We start from the raw sequence: 27,497 nt of genomic DNA, 5'->3' as shown, positions 1-27,497 counted from the left end.
AATTGGGATGGACTTGTTTGGCTGAAGGACCTGTTTTGGTGTTGTACGACTGTGTGAGTGTTTCATTCTGGGAGAGCAGAGCATAAGAATATAAATTGTTGTTCTTTTTATCGGTGCTATTTCCAGATAAATCTCAATGCTATCTTTACACTTGCTGATCTCATAACAAATATGTCCTTCCTTATAGACTGATGGGGGACAAACCCATTCAAACCAGTCAGTACGCTGGACTTGTTGAGCTGGCCACCATCTGTGCACTGTGCAATGATTCCTCCCTGGATTACAATGAAGTGAGTATAAGTGTTGATCAAATGTAAAGAGAAAATGTTCACATTATACAAGAACATAAGACCATAAGATATAGGATATATTTGGAGTACTTCTCTGGTAAAAGTGTGACTTTTTTTTCACACTTGATAACCATTTCTCTTTAACACTCCGTCTGGCTATATCTCTCCTTTTGTATTGAATTGTGTGTGTGTGTTCTCCATTAATCTCATATATTATAACCGCAGATGACCGTCTTTATTTTCAATGGGATTTAGCCTGAATCTTAATTTTGTAGATCCCTATTATAAAAGTGATTTTTTTTTCTCATTTTCTCGTGAAGTACTGATAATTTAAAGCCTACTTTTCAGGCTATTAAACCACTAACCCCCATTTTGTGAATGTAGGCTGAGCATCATGACTTCTGCCTCTTGCTGTCTTGACTCTGTGGGTGGTGCTTGTGAGCTGGCTCTGCTGGACTGCACCAATTGCCATAGAAGACTATCTCACACAATAAACAGCCTCTTATTTTTTTGATTGGCTTTCAGGACTCCACAAAAAGCCTTGACTCTGTTCTTGCGATGTGGTATAAATGATGGCAAGATTTTTTGGCATACTTGAACGTGCTCCTCTTTCTTTTTCCAGTCAAAGGGTATTTACGAGAAGGTTGGAGAAGCCACGGAAACAGCTCTGGTTTGCCTAGTGGAAAAGATGAATGTTTTCAACACCAATCTCAATGACATCACTAAAGTAGAAAAAGCTACCTATTGTAACAACGTGAGTATCCTGTTGCCAGTCACGAGTTTCGATGTTACCTGGTTTTCTAGGAGCTTTTCATTGAATAGTAAATGATCTGCTCTCTAACACCCTCACTGCAATGACTGCTAATGTTTCTAGTCATTAACTTCCCCTCTCTCCCTCTCATAGACCATCAAACAGCTGATGAAGAAAGATGTAACACTCGAATTCTCCCGTGATCGCAAGTCCATGTCTGTTTACTGCTCTCCTGTCAAGCCCACAGATGGATCTGGTAACAAGATGTTTGTTAAGGTGAGAAGGGCACTTTCAGGCAGCCAGGAATGGTCAGGTCAGTTCAGCAGGTGGTCCATTTGCCAGGCACATGGCAGTGAAAGGGAACTGTTTCTCTGCTCGTTCATTTATTAGGAAGAGCTATTATCTGCTAGAATGTGGTTGCACTGGAGAGGGCGCAGAGGAGATTCAGCTGGAAACTGCTTGGGATGGAATGTGTCAGGTGTGAGGAAAGCTGAGGTGGGAAGGTTTATTTGGCTTGGACCAGAGGAGACTGAGAGAAGACGCAGGTATGCAGAACTATGACAGCCATCGAGAGGATAAACAGTGAGAAACTTTTTGTCATGGCTACAATTAAAGGGTATAGTTTTAGGCAATGGGTGGGAGATCTAGCAGGGATTTGAGGAAGAAATTTTTCACCCAGACAATGATTGGACTCAGGACTGCCCTGCCTAAGTAAGTGGTAGAGGATCCCTGAAATCAGGAATTCTCAGGAGAGTATTTGCATCACCAGGGTAGAGAAGGCTCATGGACCATTTCTTGATCAGTGGGATTAGTATTGTTGATTGGCAAGGACTTGGGGGATTGAAAGGTCTGATTCTGTGGTGCATAACTCCATGATTCTAATCTCCACTGCAATCCTCGCACATGTAATATTTTTGGCAATACTTGTTCCCCTCCTAGATACTGACTGAGGCCTAGACTTCCATTGTGGATAACTGCAGCTTACAACTGTGTGTCTATATGGGGTAAAACTCTCTGGAATTAACTTTACGACCTCAGTACTCCCTATTAAGAAAATCAACACCAATGCACATCAGGAGTTTGGGGAGAGTTCAGCTTTACACTTAGAAGGCCATAGAATCCATTTCAGCCTGTTGAGCTGGTGTTGATCACACCCAACAAGCAAGCAGCTGTGAACATACATTGTCTTGCCAAACTATGGCAAAGTGACCTGATCAGTGGGAATATTAAACCATCTGATGTTTAGCTGAATCCATTTCTCTCTCTGTTTTACACGTTGGTAGTTGCAGCTCTGGGAAGCTAGTTTACTGCTTCACAATTGGCTGTTTCGATGTAACGTGCTGGAGTTTCACTGAGCGTTCACAAATAGCTCAGCAATTTACAGAGGGAGTGTCTTTGCATTAGAGGAAGCTTGTCCCATGTTAGCAGAGAGTGAGCCTCTCATTAAGGCGTTTACAGGAACTGAATGTCAAGACTGACCTACTCAGCTCAGTTTAGAAGTCTATTTCATGTCATAATGTGAAGTGGATCATTGGCTGCAAAAGCTTATTATGCACAATAGACTATTCTGGAAACACTCAGCAGGTCAGATAGCATCTGTGGAGAGAGAAGCAGAGTTAATGTTTCAGGCTAAGAGCCTCCTCGATTTATGACGTGAGGGAGGAGCATTTAGCTTGGGATGGGAATCTAAGAGGAATCACAGGATGAGACCTTTTGGCTCCATAAAATACCACACGATGAGAGATGAGTGGCAGATGAAAGTCAAAGGCATCCATCGAGCTTAGAGAGAAACCCAGTTAGCACTAGTCCTATCCTGAGGTGCCCTCGGCCCCCCGGCTCCCATCAGACTCAGAGTGTGCTTTAGATATTCCGCAAGTCAGGCAGGAATAGTGGAGAACGAGACCACAAACATTTCAGCAGAAGATCTGACATCCATCAGTCTCGGTCTTTTTTGTACTCAACAACCAAGTCGTAGCCCTCACGGGAGGGAGATGTGTACACTGTAATGTGTGTGTGTGTGTGTGTGTGTGTGTGTGTGTGTGGCCTTCTGATGACGATCCAGTGAAGCCTTAGTGCAGAGGCATAATTCAGCCCTGACTGTGTCGGCACCTTCTAACTGTCTAACAAGAATATTGTTTGTTTAGGGGGCTCCTGAAGGAGTGATTGAACGTTGCAATTACGTCCGTTTCGGCACCACCAAGGTACCCCTGACCCCTCGAGTAAAGGAGAAGATCCTGAGTGTGATCAAGGAGTGGGGAACAGGACGGGACACCCTCCGCTGCCTGGCTCTGGCCACACGGGACAGCCCACCCAGGAGAGAGGACATGAACCTGGAAGATGCCTCCAAGTTCATTCAGTATGAGGTGAGCAAACTTGATTCTGCTGTGGTTGGGTGAAAAGGGGAGGGGAGAGGCTGTAGGAGTAATGTTCCTTATTCTGACCATTGCCATATCCCTGGACAACAATACCTTCCCTGTATGTGGAGGTGTTCCTTTTAGGAGCACCAGCAGGGTGTGTGGGAAGAAGGCCTTGGGTGTGGGAGAAGAACGTGTGGGACCTCATTGAAACCTATCGAATTGTGAAAGGACTACATAGGTTGGACGTGGAGAGGATGTTTCCTATGAACAGAGGTAAGGAGGAATCCTTTTAGCCAAACAGTGGTGAATTTGGGGAATGTTCTGCCACAAACTGTTGTGGAGGCCAAGTCTGTGGGAGTATTTAAGGCAGAAGTTGATTGTTTCCTGATTGGTCAGGGCATTGAAGGATATGGTGAGAAGGCAGGTGTCTGGGGTTGAGTGTGATCTGCAATCAGCCGTGGGGACTTGATGGGCTAAAAGACCTAATTCTGCTCCTATCTCTTATGGTCTTATGGCTTCAAGAAGCTTTAGTTCAGATTGCTCATAGTATATCTGCATTCCATCAGCTACCGTACCTATTGAAGGCTGGGAGCTGAAATTGTTCTGGTTCAAAGGGAGCAGGGGGTCAGACTGGATCTGAATCACCAAGATGGACTCTTGTCAGAGATCAGGGCATCAGACTTGGCCTCATTGCTTCCTCCTGAATTTGGAGACGTTACAGTAGAATTTGGCAGCTTATTCCTGAGGTTCTAGTTTCAATTCCAGTCACACATAAGCAGATCCAAAAGGTTGTTCAGATGAAGCTTACAGAGTGAAAGATTCAACCTGCAGGAAGGCAACCAGCTGATGAAATAAATAAATAATCTGTTTTGGGCTGAGCCCCCACATCAGGACTCTCCTGACTTTTATTGAGTCTTGATGAAGGGTCTCTGTTTGAAACATTGACTGTTTATTCCTCTCCGTAGATGCTGCCTGACCTGCTGCATTCCTCCATCATTCTGTGTGTTACACAAGATTCCCAGTATCTATAGTCTCCAAGGTTTCTTTTCTGTCCCCACGCCCCTCTACCTTGCTCTTCCTTTTCCTCCTCAAGGTTCAGTAAAATCTCCTTTTTGACTAAGAGCTTTATCATGTGACTAACATCAGTGCAGGTTTGGTCATGCTTCTGTGAAGCCCTGAGGAATATTTTGTCACTTTAAGGGTAGATCATGGACAATGTTGTCATTATTGCAAAGATCATTGGGGACTCTGTTCTGAAACAAGATGTCTGGAGGCTGTGCAGTTTCTGCATGCGAGGATGGCATTTCAAAGGGACCCTGACTACTCTTCCATCTCCACCTACTACTCCCAAATAACAGGATATGCAATGCAATGTCTTCCCTTTCCCATTTCCCTTCCATCATCCAGGGACCCAAGCAGTCCTTCCAGGTGAAGCAGTGAAAATATTTTCTTTGAATTGCACCCTCTGATTTGGGGCCTGACTCAGAAAGGAGGTGCAACCACCTGCTAGTTAGGTGGCTGTAGGTTCAAACCTCACTCCAGAGTCTTGTGTGTAATGCTGGCCTGATGCTGCAGTCACAGATAGATTCAGTGGGTCAACAGCTCTTTCAGCCTCTGAGGAAATGCTAATCAACCAACCAGTTACATGCTCATCTAGCTTTATTCTCCCCACATTCCCAAAGACTTTCTCCAAACTCTACCACTCACCTATGCAGAGGCCAGATAATCTACCAACCTTCATCTCTTTGGGATGTGGGAAGTCACAGAGAAAACATGCCATCTTTTGAGATGGGAGTAAGCATTTGGCACTGACTAGAAAGACCAAGATGGCCTGTTTCCGTGCTGTAACTGTTATATGGTTATATCTTCATGTCTTTGGAAAGTCACAGAGAGGTTGTGAAACTCTGCACAGACAGTGCCAGAGGTCGGGACTGAACCCAGGTCACTGGAGCCATAAGACAGGTGAATTAGCTGTTCGACTGTACAATGTGTCCTGAGCTAACGTTGCACTGCCAGAATCAAGTTCATTGTGACTTTATCAGTTATTGTTTTGTGGCAGCAGTGCAGCACAAAGACAAAAAAATTACTCAAAATTACAAGATGGAAAAATAGTGCAAAAAATGAATAATGAGATAGTGTTCCTGGATTATTCTGAAGCCTGACAGAGGATGGGAGGAGGCCGTTGAGTGTGTTTCCTTGATGATAGTACTGAGAAAAGGACACAAACCAGCTGGTGAGGGCTTTAATGATGGATGCTGCCTTTTCGAGGCACCACCTCTTAAAGATGACCTTGATGGTGGGGAGGTTTGTGCTTGTGATGGAGCTAAGTGAGACTATAACCCTCTGCGGACTCGTTCAATCCTGTGCCAGGCAATGATGCAACCAGTTAGAACGCTCTCCATGGTACATCTGTAGAAATTTGATAGACTCTTTGGTGACACCAGATCTCCTCGAGCTCCTACTGGAGTGCCAGCGTCATGATTGCATCAATATCCTGGGCTCAGGGCGGGTCCTCTCAGCTCTGACCCCCAGGAACTTGACGCTGCTCATCATTTCCATTGTAACTTTTTAATGAGGTTCCCCTGACTCCCCCTTCCCGAAGTCCACAATCAATTCCTTGGTTTTGCTGACGTTGAGTGCTAAATTGTTGTGGCACTACTCAACCAGCTGATCTACCTTGCTCCTGTACGCCGCCTCCTCACATTCTGCCGACAGCACTGGTGTTAAACTTCTAGATGGCAAATATGTAAATAAAACTTCTTGTTAATGTGAGTGTGGTTGGTGGCACTCCCTGGTACAGCACTAATTCTTCTCCCTTTTCCTTTAGACTGACCTCACCTTTGTTGGCTGTGTGGGCATGTTGGACCCCCCAAGAAAGGAAGTGGTGGACTCCATCCAGATGTGTGAGAAGGCTGGTATCCGAGTGATCATGATCACAGGTGACAACAAGGGCACCGCCATTGCCATTTGCCGGCGGATTGGAATCTTCGGTGAGAATGAGGATGTGTCCGAGAAGGCGTACACCGGCCGCGAGTTTGATGACCTCTCCCTGGAGGATCAGCGGGAAGCCTGCCGCGCCACACGCTGCTTTGCCCGAGTCGAGCCCTCGCACAAGTCGAAGATCATCGAGTACCTCCAGTCCTTTGACGAGATCACAGCCATGGTGAGTGCTTGTTGCCACCTCTGCTGCAAGCTGCCTCCTTGCCCCAGCTTGTACCCCCGGCTCAATGTCAATGTGATTCCACGTTTATAAACGCAAGCAATGGTCTATCTGTTAAAATAAGACATCGCCATGCTGTTAAATGGAAGAGTTCAGTGAATGGAAAGGGCACACGGTTTGATAGAGCAGTCTATTTGTTATAAAACCGACTGTTAGCACATGATCTTGGGTAGCACAGTGACATACATTGTGTGATAACTTTTCTGACAGAATACCAATCCTTATTTCAATGTATTTACCTAAAGCAAACTGAAGTGCGGATCAATTTGCTGAGGAGATGTTGGGATGACGGTCTCAAGCTGTGGTCAGATGTTCAGAGTGAAGTGCAGGCGTGATGCCCTGCTCCCAGCCAGCTCTCAACTTACACCATGACCAGTTTTCAAGGGATTTTGAATGTCCATTAATTTGTTGGAGCCACTTAGTATGACAATATCAGAACGTTGTGTGGGCAGGGATTGATTGTCCCTTCTCAGGGCTCTGTCAGTCACACTGGGTCTCAGGATGTCACTGTTCAGAACATAGAACAGAACAGTACAACAAAGGAACAGGATCAATGTTGTGCCCAACGAGCTAAAAAGTAAATCAAAGACCCCCAAAAACTGCCCCTCCTACCTACACAATGTCCATATCCTCCATCTTCCTCATTCATGTGCCTCTTAAAAGCCTCTAATGTATTTGCCTCTATACTGGGCAGCACATTCCAGGCATCCAACACTATGAGTAAAATAACTTGCCCCTCACATCCCCTTTGAGCCTATACCCTCCGGTATGGATGGAAAAGATACTCCCTGTCTACTCTAATCATGCCTCTCGTAATCTTATAAACCTCATCAGACCTCCCCTCGGCTTCTGCTGCTCCAAAGAAATTGACCCAAGCTTGTCTAGCCTCCCATGATAGCATATGCCCTCTAAACCAGGCAGAGTCCTGGTAACCTCTCCCAGGAACCCAGCAAGTGCACACCAACCAGCTTTCTACAGGAACTATGTCTAATCCCATTTTATTCTGCCCACCTTCTCATCAACACCGAGTTTCTATCACACTGACAACTGAGTGGTTAAATGATCTACTGACCTGCGTTTCTTTGGGATGTGGGAGGAAACGAGAGCACTCAGGAAAAATCTGTGCAGTCACAGGGAGAGCTGTACACAGGTGGTACCTGGGGCAGGGTTTGAACAGGGATCTCTGGCACTCCGAGGCAGTCGCTTTTCCAGCTGCAGATTGTGCTATTTTCCTGAAGTACATCTGGAGCATTGAACAGCTAATAAAATGTAGTCACTGTTTATTTCAGATATACAGGCTTCAGTTTATAAGATGCTCTGGGCGCCAGACTGCATTACGTTGGTACATTGGTCTATTGTTGACAGATGTACCGAGATGCGGTGAAAAACGTGTCTTGCTTACTGTTTCTACAAATTAATCCGTTATAACAGTGCCTCGAGGTAGTGAAAGGGAACAAGAACAGATATAGAATAAAGCAGAACAGTTTCTGAGAAAGTGCAGTGCAGGCAGACAATAAACAGCGAGATGATAACAAGTTGTTGTCAGGAATCCATCCCATCACACTAGGGGATTGTTCAGTAGTCTCAGAACTGTGAAATACAAGCTGTCTTTGTGCCTAGTGGTAATGCTTCTGTCAGATGTAAGAGGGGAGAAGGGGGAATGTCTTCAGGGTGGATGGGCTCTTTGACGATGCTGAGGCTGCAAGAAGTGTAGAGAGCGAGGTCCAGGAGTGGTTTTCTACCCCAGCTGTGGACATAGACAGCACTTCATTTGTGGAAATGATCATCAAAGAGATTTTGAATGGCTCTCTACTTCTGAATTTGAGTAGAATTCCTGCAGCAACCACTGATGCTTCTTTCTCTGCAGACTGGAGATGGTGTTAATGACGCCCCTGCTCTAAAGAAGGCTGAAATTGGGATTGCAATGGGCTCAGGAACCGCTGTGGCCAAGACGGCATCAGAAATGGTACTGTCAGATGACAACTTCTCTACCATAGTGTCAGCAGTTGAGGAGGGTCGAGCTATTTACAACAACATGAAGCAGTTTATTCGCTACCTCATCTCCTCCAACGTGGGCGAAGTGGTCTGGTAAGGCTTTGTTCTTCTCAAGTTGGCAGTCAATTACCTGCTGCCTTAGGTTTCAGCACACCCTGTGTTCTGCTTCAGGGAGCAACTGCCTACACTCACCCTTCTGTTCTGGGTTTGCCCAGGGCTTGAAGGAATTGCTCCAGGTCACACACATCATAAGCTTGAAATAGTGGAACTGGCCTCGGCAATGAAGAAGTCTGAACCAGTCTGGTCCCAGTCCCACTTCCTGTCCGGCCCCGTCTGCTCCCAGTCTGCTGCCCGTCCGGCCCCCGTCTGCTCCCGGTCCGGCCCCCGTCTGGTCCCAGTTCCACTTCCAGTTCAGCCCCCGTCTGCTTCCACTCTGCTGCCCGTCTGGCCCCGTCTGCTCCCAGTCTGCTCCCGGTCCGGCCCCCGTGTGCTCCCAGTCTGCTCCCGGTCCGGCCCCCGTGTGCTCCCAGTCTGCTCCCGGTCCGGCCCCCGTGTGCTCCCAGTCTGCTCCCGGTCCGGCCCCCGTGTGCTCCCAGTCTGCTCCTGGTCCGGCCCCCGTCTGCTCCCAGTCTGCTGCCCGTTTGGCCCCCGTCTGCTCCCGGTCCGGCCGCCGTCTGGTCCCAGTTCCACTTCCAGTTCAGCCCCCGTCTGCTTCCACTCTGCTGCCCGTCTGGCCCTGTCTGCTCCCAGTCTGCTCCCGGTCCGGCCCCCGTCTGCTCCCAGTCTGCTGCCCGTCCGGCCCCCGTCTGCTTCCAGTCCGCTCCCGGTCCGGCCCCCGTCTGCTCCCAGCCTGCTGCCCGTCCGGCCCCCGTCTGCTCCCAGTCAGCTCCCGGTCCGGCCCCCGTCTGCTCCCAGTCCGGCCCCAGTCTGCTCACGGTCCGGCGCCCGTCTGCTCCCAGTCTGCTCCCGGTCAGGCCCCCATCTGCTTCCAGTCCGCTCAAGGTCTGGCCCCCATCTGCTCCAGGTCCAGCCCCAGTCTGCTCCCGGTCCGGCCCCCGTCTGCTCCCAGTCTGCTGCCCGTCCGGCCCCCGTCTGCTTCCAGTCCGCTCCCGGTCTGGCCCCCGTCTGCTCCCAGTCAGCTCCCGGTCTGGCCACCGTCTGCTCCAAGTCAGCTCCCGGTCTGGCCCCCATCTGCTCCCGGTCCAGCCCCCGTCTGCTCCCAGTCAGCTCCCGGTCCAACCCCGGTCTGCTCCCAGTCCGGCCCCCGTCTGCTTCCAGTCCGCTCCCGGTCCAGCCCCAGTCTGCTCCCGGTCCGGCCCCTGTCTGCTCCCAGTCTGCTGCCCGTCCGGCCCCCGTCTGCTTCCAGTCTGCTCCCGGTCTGGCCCCCGTCTGCTCCCAGTCTGCTGCCCGTCCGGCCCCCGTCTGCTTCCAGTCTGCTCCCTGTCCGGCCCCCGTTTGCTCCCAGTCTGCTGCCCGTCCGGCCCCCGTCTGCTCCCGGTCCGGCCCCCATCTGCTCCCAGTCTGCTTCCCGGTCCGGCCCCCGTCTGCTTCCAGTCCGCTCAAGGTCCGGCCCCCGTCTGCTCCCAGTCTGCTGCCCGTCCGGCCCCCGTCTGCTCCCGGTCCGGCCCCCATCTGCTCCCAGTTCCACTTCCAGTCCGGCCCCCATCTGCTTCCAGTTCCACTTCCAGTCCGGCCCCCGTCTGTTCCCAGTTCCACTTCCAGTCCGGCCCCCGTCTGCTCCCAGTTCCACTTCCAGTCCGGCCCCCATCTGCTTCCAGTTCCACTTCCAGTCCGGCCCCCGTCTGTTCCCAGTTCCACTTCCAGTCCGGCCCCCGTCTGCTTCTAGTCCGCTCAAGGTCCGGCCCCCGTCTGCTCCCAGTTCCACTTCCAGTCCGGCCCCCGTCTGCTCCCAGTCTGCTGCCTGTCCGTCCCCCGTCTGCTTCCAGTCCGCTCCCTGTCCGGCCCCCATCTGCTCCCAGTCTGCTGACCGTCTGGCCCCCGTCTGCTCCCGGTCCGGCCCCCGTCTGCTTCGAGTCTGCTCCCGGTACGGCCCACGTCTGCTCCCAGTCTGCTGCCCGTCCGGCCCCCGTCTGCTCCCAGTCCGGCCCCCGTCTGCTCCCAGTCTGCTCCCGGTCCAGCCCCCGTCTGCTCCCAGTCAGCTCCCGGTCCGGCCCCCGTCTGCTCCCAGTCAGCTCCCGGTCCGGCCCCCGTCAGCTCCCAGTCTGCTCCCAGTCCGGCCCCCGTCTGCTCCCAGTCAGCTCCCGGTCCGGCCCCAGTCTGCTCCCGGTCCGGTCCCCGTCTGCTTCCAGTCCGCTCAAGGTCCGGCCCCCGTCTGCTCCCAGTTGGCTCCCGGTCCGGCCCCCGTCTGCTCCCAGTCTGCTGCCCGTCCGGCCCCCATCTGCTTCCAGTCCGCTCCCGGTCTGGCCCCCGTCTGCTCCCAGTCTGCTGCCCGTCCGGCCCCTGTCTGCTTCCAGTCTGCTCCCGGTCCGGCCCCCGTCTGCTCCCAGTCTGCTGCCCGTCCGGCCCCCGTCTGCTCCCGATCCGGCCCCCATCTGCTTCCAGTTCCACTTCCAGTCCGGCCCCCGTCTCCTCCCAGTTCCACTTCCAGTCTGGCCCCCGTCTGCTCCCAGTCTGCTCCTGGTCCGGCCCCCGTCTGCTCCCAGTCTGCTGTCCATCCGGCCCCCGTCTGCTGCCCGTCCGGCCCCCCGTCTGCTCCCAGTCAGCTCCCGGTCCGGCCCCCATCTGCTTCCAGTCTGCTCCCGGTCTGGCCCCCGTCTGCTTCCAGTCTGCTCCCGGTCCGGCCCCCGTCTGCTCCCAGTCTGCTCCCGGTCCAGCCCCCGTCTGCTCCCAGTCAGCTCCCGGTCCGGCCCCCGTCTGCTCCCAGTCCGGCCCCCGTCTGCTCCCAGTCTGCTCCCGGTCCAGCCCCCGTCTGCTCCCAGTCAGCTCCCGGTCCGGCCCCCGTCTGTTCCCAGTCAGCTCCCGGTCCGGCCCCCGTCTGCTCCCAGTCAGCTCCCGGTCCGGCCCCTGTCAGCTCCCAGTCTGCTCCCAGTCCGGCCCCCGTCTGCTCCCAGTCAGCTCCCGGTCCGGCCCCAGTCTGCTCCCGGTCCGGTCCCCGTCTGCTTCCAGTCTACTGCCCGTCCGGCCCCTGTCTGCTCCCAGTTCCACTTCCAGTCTGGCCCCCGTCTGCTCCTGGTCCGGCCCCCGTCTGCTCCCAGTCTGCTGTCCATCCGGCCCCCGTCTGCTTCCAGTCTGCTCCCGGTCCAGCCCCCGTCTGCTCCCAGTCTACTGCCCGTCCGGCCCCTGTCTGCTCCCAGTCCGGCCCCCCGTCTGCTCCCAGTCTGCTCCCGGTCCAGCCCCCGTCTGCTCCCAGTCAGCTCCCGGTCCGGCCCCCATCTGCTCCCAGTCTGCTCCCGGTCTGGCCCCCGTCTGCTTCCAGTCTGCTCCCGGTCCGGCCCCCGTCTGCTCCCAGTCTGCTCCCGGTCCGGCCCCCATCTGCTTCCAGTTCCACTTCCAGTCCGGCCCCTGTCTGCTCCCAGTTCCACTTCCAGTCTGGCCCCCGTCTGCTCCTGGTCCGGCCCCCGTCTGCTCCCAGTCTGCTGTCCATCCGGCCCCCGTCTGCTCCCAGTCTGCTCCCTGTCCGGCCCCCGTCTGCTTCCAGTCCGCTCCCGGTCCAGCCCCCGTCTGCTCCCAGTCCGCTCCCGGTCCGGCCCCCGTCTGCTCCCTGTCTGCTCCCGGTCCGGCCCCCATCTGCTCCCAGTTCCACTTCCAGTCCGGCCCCCGTCTGCTCCCAGTCTGCTCCCTGTCCGGCCCCCGTCTGCTTCCAGTCCGCTCCCGGTCTGGCCCCCGTCTGGTCCCAGTTCCACATCCAGTTCAGCCCCTGTCTGCTTCCACTCTGCTGCCTGTCTGGCCCCGTCTGCTCCCAGTCTGCTCCCTGTCCGGCCCCCGTGTGCTCCCAGTCTGCTCCCGGTCCGGCCCCCATGTGCTCCCAGTCTGCTCCCGGTCCGGCCCCCGTGTGCTCTCAGTCTGCTCCCGGTCCGGCCCCCGTGTGCTCCCAGTCTGCTCCCGGTCTGGCCCCCGTCTGCTCCCAGTCAGCTCCCGGTCTGGCCCCCGTCTGCTCCCAGTCAGCTCCCGGTCTGGCCACCGTCTGCTCCAAGTCAGCCCCCGGTCTGGCCCCCGTCTGCTCCCGGTCCAGCCCCCGTCTGCTCCCAGTCAGCTCCCGGTCCAACCCCGGTCTGCTCCCAGTCCGGCCCCCGTCTGCTTCCAGTCCGCTCCCGGTCCAGCCCCCGTCTGCTGCCAGTCAGCTCCCGGTCCGGCCCCAGTCTGCTCCCGGTCCGGCCCCCGTCTGCTTCCAGTCCGCTCAAGGTCCGGCCCCCGTCTGCTCCCAGTCGGCTCCCGGTCCGGCCCCTGTCTGCTCCCAGTCTGCTGCCCGTCCGGCCCCCGTCTGCTTCCAGTCTGCACCCGGTCCGGCCCCTGTCTGCTCCCAGTCTGCTGCCCGTCCGGCCCCCCGTCTGCTTCCAGTCCGCTCCCGGTCCAGCCCCCGTCTGCTCCCAGTCAGCTCCCGGTCCGGCCCCAGTCTGCTCCCGGTCCGGCCCCCGTCTGCTTCCAGTCCGCTCAAGGTCCGGCCCCCGTCTGCTCCCAGTTGGCTCCCGGTCCGGCCCCTGTCTGCTCCCGGTCTGCTGCCCGTCTGGCCCCCGTCTGCTTCCAGTCTGCTCCCGGTCCGGCCCCCGTCTGCTCCCAGTCTGCTGCCCGTCCGGCCCCCGTCTGCTTCCAGTCTGCTCCCGGTCCGGCCCCCGTTTGCTCCCAGTCTGCTGCCCGTCCGGCCCCCGTCTGCTGCCCGTCCGGCCCCCGTCTGCTGCCCGTCCGGCCCCCGTCTGCTGCCCGTCCGGCCCCCGTCTGCTTCCAGTCTGCTCCCGGTCCGGCCCCCGTCTGCTCCCAGTCTGCTGCCCGTCCGGCCCCCGTCTGCTTCCAGTCTGCTCCCGGTCCGGCCCCCGTTTGCTTCCAGTCCGCTCAAGGTCCGGCCCCCGTCTGCTCCCAGTTGGCTCCCGGTCCGGCCCCTGTCTGCTCCCGGTCTGCTGCCCGTCCGGCCCCCGTCTGCTTCCAGTCTGCTCCCGGTCCGGCCCCCGTCTGCTCCCAGTCTGCTGCCCGTCCGGCCCCCGTCTGCTTCCAGTCTGCTCCCGGTCCGGCCCCCGTTTGCTCCCAGTCTGCTGCCCGTCCGGCCCCCGTCTGCTCCCGGTCCGGCCCCCATCTGCTCCCAGTCTGCTTCCCGGTCCGGCCCCCGTCTGCTTCCAGTCCGCTCAAGGTCCGGCCCCCGTCTGCTCCCAGTCTGCTGCCCGTCCGGCCCCCGTCTGCTCCCGGTCCGGCCCCCATCTGCTCCCAGTTCCACTTCCAGTCCGGCCCCCATCTGCTTCCAGTTCCCCTTCCAGTCCGGCCCCCGTCTGTTCCCAGTTCCACTTCCAGTCCGGCCCCCGTCTGCTCCCAGTTCCACTTCCAGTCCGGCCCCCATCTGCTTCCAGTTCCACTTCCAGTCCGGCCCCCGTCTGTTCCCAGTTCCACTTCCAGTCCGGCCCCCGTCTGCTCCCAGTCTGCTCCCGGTCCGGCCCCCGTCTGCTTCCAGTCCGCTCAAGGTCCGGTCCCCGTCTGCTCCCAGTTCCACTTCCAGTCCGGCCCCCGTCTGCTTCTAGTCCGCTCAAGGTCCGGCCCCCCGTCTGCTCCCAGTTCCACTTCCAGTCCGGCCCCCATCTGCTCCCAGTCTGCTGACCGTCTGGCCCCCGTCTGCTCCCGGTCCGGCCCCCGTCTGCTTCCAGTCTGCTCCCGGTCCGGCCCCCGTCTGCTTCCAGTCTGCTCCCGGTCCGGCCCCCGTCTGCTCCCAGTCTGCTGCCCGTCCGGCCCCCGTCTGCTCCCAGTCTGCTCCCGGTCCGGCCCCCGTCTGCTCCCAGTCAGCTCCCGATCCGGCCCCCGTCTGCTCCCAGTCCGGCCCCCGTCTGCTCCCAGTCAGCTCCCGGTCCGGCCCCAGTCTGCTCCCGGTCCGGCCCCCGTCTGCTTCCAGTCCGCTCAAGGTCCGGCCCCCGTCTGCTCCCAGTCTGCTGCCCGTCCGGCCCCCGTCTGCTCCCAGTCTGCTGCCCATCCGGCCCCCGTCTGCTCCCAGTCTGCTGCCCGTCCGGCCCCCGTCTGCTCCCAGTCTGCTGCCCGTCCGGCCCCCGTCTGCTTCCAGTCTGCTCCCGGTCCGGCCCCGGTCTGCTTGCAGTCTGCTGCCCGTCCGGCCCCCGTCTGCTCCCGGTCCGGCCCCCATCTGCTTCCAGTTCCACTTCCAGTCCGGCCCCCGTCTGCTCCCAGTTCCACTTCCAGTCTGGCCCCCGTCTGCTCCCAGTCTGCTCCTTGTCCGGCCCCAGTCTGCTGTCCATCCGGCCCCCGTCTGCTCCCAGTCTGCTGCCCGTCCGGCCCCCGTCTGCTTCCAGTCCGCTCCCGGTCCAGCCCCCGTCTGCTCCCAGTCTGCTGACCGTCTGGCCCCCGTCTGCTCCCGGTCCGGCCCCCGTCTGCTTCCAGTCCGGCCCCCGTCTGCTCCCAGTTCCACTTCCAGTCCGGCCCCCGTCTGCTCCCAGTCTGCTGCCCGTCTGGCCCCCGTCTATTCCCAGTCTGCTGCCGTCTGGCCCCCGTCTATTCCCAGTCTGCTGCCCGTCCGGCCCCAGTCTGCTGTCCATCCGGCCCCCGTCTGCTCCCAGTCTGCTGCCCGTCCGGCCCCCGTCTGCTTCCAGTCCGCTCCCGGTCCAGCCCCCGTCTGCTCCCAGTCTGCTGACCGTCTGGCCCCCGTCTGCTCCCTGTCCGGCCCCAGTCTGCTCCCGGTCCGGCCCCCGTCTGCTCCCAGTTCCACTTCCAGTCCGGCCCCCGTCTGCTCCCAGTCTGCTGCCCGTCTGGCCCCCGTCTATTCCCAGTCTGCTGCCGTCTGGCCCCCGTCTATTCCCAGTCTGCTGCCCGTCTGGCCCCCGTCTGCTTCCAGTTCCACTTCCAGTCCGGCCCCCGTCTATTCCCAGTCTGCTGCCGTCTGGCCCCCGTCTATTCCCAGTCTGCTGCCCGTCCGGCCCCCATCTGCTTCCAGTTCCACTTCCAGTCCGGCCCCCGTCTGCTCCCAGTTCCACTTCCAGTCTGGCCCCCGTCTGCTCCCAGTCTGCTCCTTGTCCGGCCCCAGTCTGCTGTCCATCCGGCCCCCGTCTGCTCCCAGTCTGCTGCCCGTCCGGCCCCCGTCTGCTTCCAGTCCGCTCCCGGTCCAGCCCCCGTCTGCTCCCAGTCTGCTGACCGTCTGGCCCCCGTCTGCTCCCGGTCCGGCCCCCGTCTGCTCCCGGTCCGGCCCCCGTCTGCTTCCAGTCCGGCCCCCGTCTGCTCCCAGTCTGCTGCCGTCTGGCCCCCGTCTATTCCCAGTCTGCTGCCCGTCCGGCCCCAGTCTGCTGTCCATCCGGCCCCCGTCTGCTCCCAGTCTGCTGCCCGTCCGGCCCCCGTCTGCTTCCAGTCCGCTCCCGGTCCAGCCCCCGTCTGCTCCCAGTCTGCTGACCGTCTGGCCCCCGTCTGCTCCCTGTCCGGCCCCAGTCTGCTCCCGGTCCGGCCCCCGTCTGCTCCCAGTTCCACTTCCAGTCCGGCCCCCGTCTGCTCCCAGTTCCACTTCCAGTCCGGCCCCCGTCTGCTCCCAGTCTGCTGCCCGTCTGGCCCCCGTCTATTCCCAGTCTGCTGCCCGTCCGGCCCCAGTCTGCTGTCCATCCGGCCCCCGTCTGCTCCCAGTCTGCTGCCCGTCCGGCCCCCGTCTGCTTCCAGTCCGCTCCCGGTCCAGCCCCCGTCTGCTCCCAGTCTGCTGACCGTCTGGCCCCCGTCTGCTCCCTGTCCGGCCCCAGTCTGCTCCCGGTCCGGCCCCCGTCTGCTCCCAGTTCCACTTCCAGTCCGGCCCCCGTCTGCTCCCAGTCTGCTGCCGTCTGGCCCCCGTCTATTCCCAGTCTGCTGCCCGTCTGGCCCCCGTCTGCTTCCAATCCGCTCCCGGTCCGGCCCCCGTCTGCTCCCAGTCTGCTGCCCGTCCGGCCCCCGTCTGCTTCCAGTCTGCTCCCGGTCTGGCCCCCGTCTGCTCCCAGTCTGCTGCCCGTCCGGCCCCCGTCTGCTTCCAGTCTGCTCCCGGTCTGGCCCCCGTCTGCTCCCAGTCTGCTGCCCGTCCGGCCCCCGTCTGCTCCCAGTCTGCTGCCTGTCTGGCCCCCGTCTGCTTCCAGTCTGCTCCCAGTCCGGCCCCCATCTGCTCCCAGTCTGCTCCCAGTCCGGCCCCCATCTGCTCCCAGTCTGCTCCCGGTCCGGCCCCCATCTGCTTCCAGTCCGCTCAAGGTCCGGACACCATCTGCTCCCGGTCTGGCCCCCGTCTATTCCCAGTCTGCTGCCCGTCCGTCCTCCGTCTGCTTCCAGTCCGCTCAACGTCCGGCCCCCGTCTGCTCCCAGTCTGCTGCCCGTCCTGCCCCCGTCTGGTCCCGGTCTGGCCCCCGTCTGCTCCCAGTCTGCTGTCCGTCTGGCCCCCGTCTATTCCCAGTCTGCTGCCCATCCGGCCCCCGTCTGCTTCCAGTCCGCTTCCAGTCCGGCCCCCGTCTGCTCCCAGTCTGCTGCCCGTCCGGCCGCCGTCTGCTTCCAGTCTGCTCCCGGTCCGGCCCCCGTCTGCTCCCGGTCCAATCCCGGTTCAGCCCCTGGTCCAGCCCCAGTCTTTCCCCATTGTGGTCCAGCCATCAATCTCCTTACTAATTTTGTGAGGCTAATTTTTCAGCCAACTTGCAGTATGTAGTTAGGTTTTGAGCCCTGAGTATGTTAATACAGACCTGCCACTTATTGTTGTATCTTTATCCTGAAATTAGTTACTGACAAGCAGCTTCCTGGAGCTGCCATCTCAAGCAAAGATTTCCATCTGCATAAAGGAAGATCCAGGACAAACAACTGGTTATAGAAAATAAAAACTCCTTCTCCTCTGATCCACCAACTGCAGTGGTTCTATTCATAAAGAAGTGGACTGCTGGTAAAGACTGGGTGGTTATGAGTCACCTGCCCTCACACACAGTCGTGTACACTAGTTATTGCCTTCTGTGGTCTAATGTAAGACCCCGGATCAGTGTACAGGGTCCTTCCTTCATTCCCTCCTGTTGCCTACTCCAGCCGAGTGGAGATGGAAGCTTCAGATAGTCTGGGGGCCGAAAACCCGGGATGGGGCAGAGGCGGTGTAAAACCCCAGCATTAACCGGGGCATTTACTGTTATGATAACTTGCCCGGAATGCTGTTTGCTTTGGTTTACATTCTGATCACCCTTCCTCTTCCTCATTTTCCATTAGCATTTTCCTCACTGCCATCCTGGGCTTGCCAGAAGCACTGATCCCAGTCCAGCTGCTCTGGGTGAACTTGGTGACCGACGGCCTGCCCGCCACTGCCTTGGGCTTCAACCCTCCTGACCTGGACATCATGAGCAAGCCCCCCCGAAATCCCAAGGAGTCGCTCATCAGCGGCTGGCTCTTCTTCCGCTATATCGCCATTGGAGGTAAGCGGCCAGACCACGTCTCTCCGGACACGAATCACTTGCCCTTCTGCTTCAGGATACGAGTATCATCAGTGAGGCCCCGTTTATCGCCCACACTGATTGTTTGAACCACCACAGTCCTTCTGGAGGAAGGTGCTGTTGGGAAGGGAATTCTGGGATTTAGACCCGGTGATAGTAAAGGAATGGCAATATATTTCCAAGACTGGATGGTATGTGACTTGTAGGGAAACTATATTCCGTGCACATACAGCAGGCTGTCTGAAGTTGTAGTAGTGTTGGCCTGTGCCTGCTGCCCCCACCGTTCTCAGTGGTAGCGGTTATGCTATTGGAGGAGGTGTAGGCAGGCAAGTAGTTGCATGTGTTCAGCCATCTGGTGCCTCTGAAATGGAGGCCATTAGAACTAAGGAATCTGGGGTGTTGTAGTTTGAACTGTATCTCCTGGTTATATTGACTGTATATCAGTGTATCTCTCCTACTGATTGCATTGGCACTGGAATGTACAGCAACACTTGCAAGTGGTGTGTTGGTTGTTAACCCAAATAACACATTTTACTAGGTTTTGATATGCATGTGATGAATAATTCTGAATCTTGAATGCATTGTCAGCAGGAGTTGATTCCAACCTGGTAACCGACCAGGGAGGAAAGTCTTCTGCCCAGATGTGCGGAGAATTTTCAGCCTCCATCCACGGTCTTGGAGTGGCTGCAGAACCAAAGCAGCGTTACAGGATGGTCTCTCTCTGTTAAGGCAGCATCAGGCTGATTCGCATTAGCTAAAGAACCAGAGGAGAAATGACTCTTCTTGCTCTTAGTTGATTCTGATATCTGAAAGTGAAGGGGAGAGTCAGTTCTGGAAGCTTTCAGCAGAGAATCGTATGTAGGCTTGGGATGGCAGCTCTGCGGGGTTGTGGTGAAAGACGAAACCAGATTGTGGGATGCGATGAATCTTTCACAGAGCTAACACATGTCAGATGGGCAGAAGGTCTGCATCCTCTGCTCCTGTTTCCAGCTGCTGGGGTGGCAGGTGCTCGTAGGTTTCCTAGTTGCACAGTGCTCTCCTCCTGTCTCCCCCTTCCTTACCCTGCTCATTGGTCTCTTCCAGTTTACGTTGGCCTTGCAACCGTCGGAGCAGCTACCTGGTGGTTCATGTACGACGACAGCGGTCCACAGGTCACCTTCAACCAGCTGGTAATGGAAATGGGATGTATCCTCCCGTGGGGGATGGGGGGAGGATGAGGGTGGCGAGGCTCGGTTCAGTAACAGCCAATCTATAGGAACTGTAACTGGTGGGTGAAGTCTCAATCATTACTTACTATTGACAATCTGTTAGAAAGTCCTACCCATGGATTTTTAGTTGTGTTCACCGCCTTGATCCAGCACCACTACCCAATCGAATCCAAACCAGACAAAAACAGATGGTTAAAGGTTCTCTTGCTATCTTCGGGGAGTCTTCGCCCGAGTCTGAATGTTGTAAATAACAGTCTGTTTCAGCAAGCACTTCATTGTGTTCAGCCCTTTGAGCTGACCCATGGAGTGATGCCGTGTTGCCTGGGGACTGTCCTGCCAGTCTGAGATAATTACTTTCACAAAGACTCTATTAATCATCCTGATGCCCAGAGCACAGCAGGACATCGATAATCGAGTGCAGGCTGTCACATCAGAGAAAGGGCAAGTGTACACATCTCTCCACCTCTCACTCAACGCAAACCATGCTGTGTATCGTCCTCACCCAAACACAGGCCACCCTGTGTACTGACCTTCCACAAACACTGGTCACTCTGAACTGAACTTCCACAAACACAGGCCGCTCTGTGTACAGACTTTGCACAAACACAGGCCGCTCTGTGAACTGACCTTCCACAAACACAGGCCACTCTGTGTACTGACCTTCCACAAACACTGGCAACTCTGTGTACTGACCTTCCACAAACACAGGCCGCTCTGTGTACTGACCTTCCACAAACACTGGCCACTCTGTGTACTGACCTTCCACAAACACAAGCCACTCTGTGTACTGACCTTCCACAAACACAGGCCGCTCTGTGTACTGATCTTCCACAAACACTGGCCACTCTGCGTACTGATCTTCCACAAACACTGGCCACTCTGTACTCTGACCTTCCACAAGCACAGGCTACTCTGTGTACTGACCTTCCACAAACACGGGCCACTCTGTACTCTGATCTTCCACAAACACAGGCCGCTCTGTGTACTGACCTTCCACAAACACAGGCCACTCTGTGTACTGACCTTCCACAAACACAGGCCGCTCTGTGTACTGACCTTCCACAAACACAAGCCACTCTGTGTACTGACCTTCCACAAACACAGGCCGCTCTGTGTACTGATCTTCCAGAAACACAGGCCACTCTGTACTCTGACCTTCCACAAGCACAGGCTACTCTGTGTACTGACCTTCCACAAACACGGGCCACTCTGTACTCTGATCTTCCACAAACACAGGCCGCTCTGTGTACTGACCTTCCACAAACACAGGCCGCTCTGTGTACTGACATTCTACAAACACAGGCCGCTCTGTGTACTGACCTTCCACAAACACTGGCCACTCTGTGTTCTGACCTTCCACAAACACAGGCCACTCTGTACTCTGACCTTCCACAAGCACAGGCTACTCTGTGTACTGACCTTCCACAAACACGAGCCACTCTGTAATCTGATCTTCCACAAACACAGGCCGCTCTGTGTACTGACCTTCCACAAACACAGGCCGCTCTGTGTACTGACCTTCCACAAACACAGGCCACTCTGTACTCTGACCTTCCACAAACACAGGCCACTCTGTGTACTGACCTTCCACAAACACAGGCCACTCTGTACCCTGACCTTCCACAAACACAGGCCACCCTGTGAACTGACCTTCCACAAACACAGGCCACTCTGTACTCCGATCTTTCACAAACACAGTCCGCTCTGTGTACTGACCTTCCACAAACACAGGCCGCTCTGTGTACTGACCTTCCACAAACACTGGCCACTCTGTGTACTGACCTTCCACAAACACAAGCCACTCTGTGTACTGATCTTCCACAAACACTGGCCACTCTGTGTACTGACCTTCCACAAACACAAGCCACTCTGTGTACTGACCTTCCACAAACACAGGCCGCTCTGTGTACTGATCTTCCACAAACACTGGCCACTCTGTGTACTGATCTTCCACAAACACTGGCCACTCTGTACTCTGACATTCCACAAGCACAGGCTACTCTGTGTACTGACCTTCCACAAACACGGGCCACTCTGTACTCTGATCTTCCACAAACACAGGCCGCTCTGTGTACTGACCTTCCACAAGCACAGGCCACTCTGTGTACTGACCTTCCACAAACACAGGCCGCTCTGTGTACTGACCTTCCACAAACACAGGCCGCTCTGTGTACTGATCTTCCACAAACACTGGCCACTCTGTGTACTGATCTTCCACAAACACTGGCCACTCTGTACTCTGACATTCCACAAGCACAGGCTACTCTGTGTACTGACCTTCCACAAACACGGGCCACTCTGTACTCTGATCTTCCACAAACACAGGCCGCTCTGTGTACTGACCTTCCACAAGCACAGGCCACTCTGTGTACTGACCTTCCACAAACACAGGCCGCTCTGTGTACTGATCTTCCACAAACACAGGCCACTCTGTACTCTGACCTTCCACAAGCACAGGCTACTCTGTGTACTGACCTTCCACAAACACGGGCCACTCTGTACTCTGATCTTCCACAAACACAGGCCGCTCTGTGTACTGACCTTCCACAAACACAGGCCGCTCTGTGTACTGACATTCTACAAACACAGGCCGCTCTGTGTACTGACCTTCCACAAACACAGGCCACTCTGTGTACTGACCTTCCACAAACGCAGGCCACTCTGTGTACTGATCTTCCACAAACACAGGCCGCTCTGTGTACTGACCTTCCACAAACACAAGCCACTCTGTGTACTGACCTTCCACAAACACAGGCCGCTCTGTGTACTGATCTTCCAGAAACACAGGCCACTCTGTACTCTGACCTTCCACAAGCACAGGCTACTCTGTGTACTGACCTTTCACAAACACGGGCCACTCTGTACTCTGATCTTCCACAAACACAGGCCGCTCTGTGTACTGACCTTCCACAAACACAGGCCGCTCTGTGTACTGACATTCTACAAACACAGGCCGCTCTGTGTACTGACCTTCCACAAACACTGGCCACTCTGTGTTCTGACCTTCCACAAACACAGGCCACTCTGTACTCTGACCTTCCACAAGCACAGGCTACTCTGTGTACTGACCTTCCACAAACACGGGCCACTCTGTAATCTGATCTTCCACAAACACAGGCCGCTCTGTGTACTGACCTTCCACAAACACAGGCCGCTCTGTGTACTGACCTTCCACAAACACAGGCCACTCTGTACTCTGACCTTCCACAAACACAGGCCACTCTGTGTACTGACCTTCCACAAACACAGGCCACTCTGTACCCTGACCTTCCACAAACACAGGCCACCCTGTGAACTGACCTTCCACAAACACAGGCCACTCTGTGTACTGACCTTCCACAAACACAGGCCGCTCTGTGTACTGATCTTCCATAAACACTGGCCGCTCTGTGTACTGATCTTCCACAAACACTGGCCACTCTGTGTACTGATCTTCCACAAACACAGGCCGCTCTGTACTCTGACCTTCCACAAACACAGGCCGCTCTGTGAACTGACCTTCCACAAACACAGGCCGCTCTGTGAACTGACCTTCCACAAACACAGGCCGCTCTGTGTACTAACCTTCCACAAACACAGGCCGCTCTGTACACTGACCTTCCACAAACACAGGCCGCTCTGTGTACTGACCTTCCACAAACACAGGCCGCTCTGTGTACTGACCTTCCACAAACACAGGCCACTCTGTGTACTGACCTTCCACAAACACAGGCCACTCTGTACTCTGACCTTCCACAAACACAGGCCGCTCTGTGTACTGACCTTCCACAAACACAGGCCGCTCTGTGTACTGATCTTCCACAAACACTGGCCACTCTGTGTACTGACCTTCCACAAACACAAGCCACTCTGTGTACTGATCTTCCACAAACACTGGCCACTCTGTACTCTGACCTTCCACAAGCACAGGCTACTCTGTGTACTGACCTTCCACAAACACAAGCCACTCTGTGTACTGACCTTCCACAAACACAGGCTGCTCTGTGTACTGATCTTCCATAAACACTGGCCGCTCTGTGTACTGATCTTCCACAAACACTGGCCACTCTGTGTACTGATCTTCCACAAACACAGGCCGCTCTGTGAACTGACCTTCCACAAACACAGGCCGCTCTGTGAACTGACCTTCCACAAACACAGGCCGCTCTGTGTACTGACCTTCCACAAACACAGGCCGCTCTGTACACTGACCTTCCACAAACACAGGCCGCTCTGTGTACTGACCTTCCACAAACACAGGCCGCTCTGTGTACTGACCTTCCACAAACACAGGCCGCTCTGTGTACTGACCTTCCACAAACACAGGCCACTCTGTGTACTGACCTTCCACAAACACAGGCCACTCTGTACTCTGACCTTCCACAAACACAGGCCGCTCTGTGTATTGACCTTCCACAAACACAGGCCGCTCTGTGTACTGACCTTCCACAAACACAGGCCGCTCTGTGTACTGACCTTCCACAAACACTGGCCACTCTGTGTACTGACCTTCCACAAACACAAGCCACTCTGTGTACTGACCTTCCACAAACACGGGCCGCTCTGTGTACTGACATTCTACAAACCCAGGCCGCTCTGTGTACTGACCTTCCACAAACACTGGCCGCTCTGTGTACTGACCTTCCACAAACAATGGCCACTCTGTGTGCTGACCTTCCACAAACACAGGCCACTCTGTACTCTGACCTTCCACAAACACAGGCCACTCTGTGTACTGACCTTCCACAAACACAGGCCACTCTGTACTCTGACCTTCCACAAACACAGGCCACTCTGTGTACTGACCTTCCACAAACACAGACCACTCTGTACTCTGATCTTCCACAAACACAGGCCGCTCTGTGTACTGACCTTCCACAAACACAGGCCACTCTGTACTCTGACCTTCTACAAACACAGGCCACTCTGTGTACTGACCTTCCACAAACACAGTCCACTCTGTGTACTGACCTTCCACCAACACAGGCTGCTCTGTGTACTGACCTTTCACCAACACAGGCCGCTCTGTGTACTGACCTTCCACAAACAATCGTCTTGCCACTGACCATCACCTGCCCGGCCACACTTGCACGTACATCAGAATCAATGTTAATCAGGTTTAATATCACAGTCACACGTAGTGAAATGTATTGTTTTGTGGCAGCAGTACATTGCAATAGCCAATAACAAAAACTATAAATTACAATAAGAGTATAACAAATGAAATGAGTAATTAGAAACCGAGGGGGAAATAGTGAAGTAGTGAGGATTAGATGGCTATCCAATCAGAAACCTGCTGGTGGAGGGGATGAAGCTGTTCCAAAAATTTTGAGCGTGCCCCCACCCTGATTGTAGCAATTGAAAACTGCATGTCCTGGGTGATGGGGGTACTTAATGATGGATGGCACATTATGGGGCATCGTCTTTTGAAGGGCTCTCCACGGCAGATGGACTGTCTGATGAGTGATGCCAGTAATGTAACAGCATGCAGGCAGTGTCTCTGCCATTTCTGAGTTCTGTTCACCCATACGGCTGGAGAGGCACTCCTCAGACATCTACAGTGGTCAAGAGTGAGAGCTGTGAACCACTCCAGCAGGGGAGCTGGGAATTGGAGTGGAAGGAAGGGTGAGAGAAGGGGGCCACTCCAGCAGGGGAGCTGGGAATTGGAGTGGAAGGAAGGGTGAGAGAACGGGGCTACTCCAGCAGGGGAGCTGGGAATTGGAGTGGACGGAAGGGTGAGAGCTGTGAACCACTCCAGCAGGGGAGCTGGGAATTGGAGTGGAAGGAAGGGTAAGAGAACGGGGCCACTCCAGCAGGGGAGCTGGGAATTGGAGTGGACGGAAGAGTGAGAGCTGTGAACCACTCCAGCAGGGGAGCTGGGAATTGGAGTGGAAGGAAGGGTGAGAGCTGTGAACCACTCCAGCAGGGGAGCTGGGAATTGGAGTGGACGGAAGGGTGAGAGAACGGGGCCACTCCAGCAGGAGAGCTGGGAATTGGAGTGGACAGAAGGGTGAGAGAACGGGGCCACTCCAGCAGGGGAGCTGGGAATTGGAGTGGACGGAAGAGTGAGAGAACAGGGCCACTCCAGCAGGGGAGCTGGGAATTGGAGTGGACGGAAGGGTGAGAGAACAGGGCCACTCCAGCAGGGGAGCTGGGAATTGGACTGGACGGAAGGGTGAGAGAACGGGGCCACTCCAGCAGGGGAGCTGGGAATTGGAGTGGACGGAAGGGTGAGAGAACGGGGCCACTCCAGCAGGGGAGCTGGGAATTGGAGTGGACGGAAGGGTGAGAGAACGGGGCCACTCCAGCAGGGGAGCTGGGAATTGGACTGGACGGAAGGGTGAGAGAACGGGGCCACTCCAGCAGGGGAGCTGGGAATTGGAGTGGACGGAAGGGTGAGAGAATGGGGCCACTCCAGCAGGGGAGCTGGGAATTGGACTGGACGGAAGGGTGAGAGAATGGGGCCACTCCAGCAGGGGAGCTGGGAATTGGAGTGGACGGAAGGGTGAGAGAACGGGGCCACTCCAGCAGGGGAGCTGGGAATAGGAGTGGAAGGAAGGGTGAGAGAACGGGGCCACTCCAGCAGGGGAGCTGGGAATTGGAGTGGATGGAAGGGTGAGAGAACGGGGCCACTCCAGCAGGGGAGCTGGGAATTGGAGTGGACGGAAGGGTGAGAGAAGGGGGCCACTCCAGCAGGGGAGCTGGGAATAGGAGTGGACGGAAGGGTGAGAGAACAGGGCCACTCCAGCAGGGGAGCTGGGAATTGGACTGGACGGAAGGGTGAGAGAATGGGGCCACTCCAGCAGGGGAGCTGGGAATTGGAGTGGAAGGAAGGGTGAGAGAACGGGGCCACTCCAGCAGGGGAGCTGGGAATTGGAGTGGATGGAAGGGTGAGAGAACGGGGCCACTCCAGCAGGGGAGCTGGGAATTGGAGTGGACGGAAGGGTGAGAGAAGGGGGCCACTCCAGCAGGGGAGCTGGGAATAGGAGTGGACGGAAGGGTGAGAGAACAGGGCCACTCCAGCAGGGGAGCTGGGAATTGGACTGGACGGAAGGGTGAGAGAACGGGGCCACTCCAGCAGGGGAGCTGGGAATTGGAGTGGATGGAAGGGTGAGAGAACGGGGCCACTCCAGCAGGGGAGCTGGGAATTAGAGTGGACGGAAGGGTGAGAGAACGGGGCCACTCCAGCAGGGGAGCTGGGAATTGGACTGGACGGAAGGGTGAGAGAACGGGGCCACTCCAGCAGGGGAGCTGGGAATTGGAGTGGATGGAAGGGTGAGAGAACGGGGCCACTCCAGCAGGGGAGCTGGGAATTGGAGTGGATGGAAGGGTGAGAGAACGGGGCCACTCCAGCAGGGGAGCTGGGAATTGGAGTGGATGGAAGGGTGAGAGAACGGGGCCACTCCAGCAGGGGAGCTGGGAATTGGAGTGGACGGAAGGGTGAGAGAAGGGGGCCACTCCAGCAGGGGAGCTGGGAATAGGAGTGGAAGGAAGGGTGAGAGCAGGGAGCCACTCAGGCAGCAGCCGGTGAGAACAGTGGTACACCTGTGGACAGGGGCTCACATCAGGCAGATGAACAGCAGGTTCAGACTGAGGACGTAGTATCACACTGAGCGTCACCTGTCCCAAGAGCAAGATATGCAGGAGCAACTGAAAGAAATATCTAGCAGTGTTTGTAAGTTCAAGGACATTCACCTATTGTGGGTGAGGCCACAGGATTGACTGCCTCTCTTACAGTAAACTTGCAGTGTATTGATTAGCTGTTGGACACACATTGTCACTCTATGTAACAGTCTCTGTCGGACACACATTGTCACTCTATGTAACAGTCTCTGTCGGACACACATTGTCACTTTATGTAACAGTCTCTGTCGGACACACATTGTCACTCTATGTAACAGTCTCTGTCGGACACTCATTGTCACTCTATGTAACAGTCTCTGTCGGACATACGTTGTCACTCTATGTAACATTCTCTGTCGGACATACTTTGTCACTATGTAACAGTCTCAGTCGGACACACATTGTCACTCTATATAACAGTCTCTGTCGGACGCACATTGTCACTCTATGTAACAGTCTCTGTCGGACACACATTGTCACTCTATGTAACAGTCTCTGTCGGACACACATTGTCACTATG

At 56.0% G+C, this 27,497-nt stretch overlaps 1 protein-coding gene across 1 annotated transcript in view; it reads left to right on the top strand.

Annotated features, from left to right (window-relative positions):
* atp2a3 (ATPase sarcoplasmic/endoplasmic reticulum Ca2+ transporting 3) overlaps positions 1-27,497 on the top strand; it is a 299,782-nt gene that overhangs the window by 177,671 nt on the left and 94,614 nt on the right. The window contains exons 10-17 of the mRNA XM_059972937.1: positions 188-290; positions 913-1,044; positions 1,195-1,317; positions 3,186-3,404; positions 6,226-6,561; positions 8,486-8,706; positions 17,947-18,149; positions 19,251-19,336. Of these exons, the coding sequence (XP_059828920.1) occupies positions 188-290; positions 913-1,044; positions 1,195-1,317; positions 3,186-3,404; positions 6,226-6,561; positions 8,486-8,706; positions 17,947-18,149; positions 19,251-19,336 (1,423 nt within the window). The remainder of the gene's footprint in view (positions 1-187; positions 291-912; positions 1,045-1,194; positions 1,318-3,185; positions 3,405-6,225; positions 6,562-8,485; positions 8,707-17,946; positions 18,150-19,250; positions 19,337-27,497) is intronic.

Source organism: Hypanus sabinus, chromosome 6 (genome assembly GCF_030144855.1).
Source record: "Hypanus sabinus isolate sHypSab1 chromosome 6, sHypSab1.hap1, whole genome shotgun sequence".
In the NCBI taxonomy this organism is placed as follows: Eukaryota; Metazoa; Chordata; class Chondrichthyes; order Myliobatiformes; family Dasyatidae; genus Hypanus; species Hypanus sabinus.
This window is presented reverse-complemented; position numbering and strand designations above follow the sequence as displayed.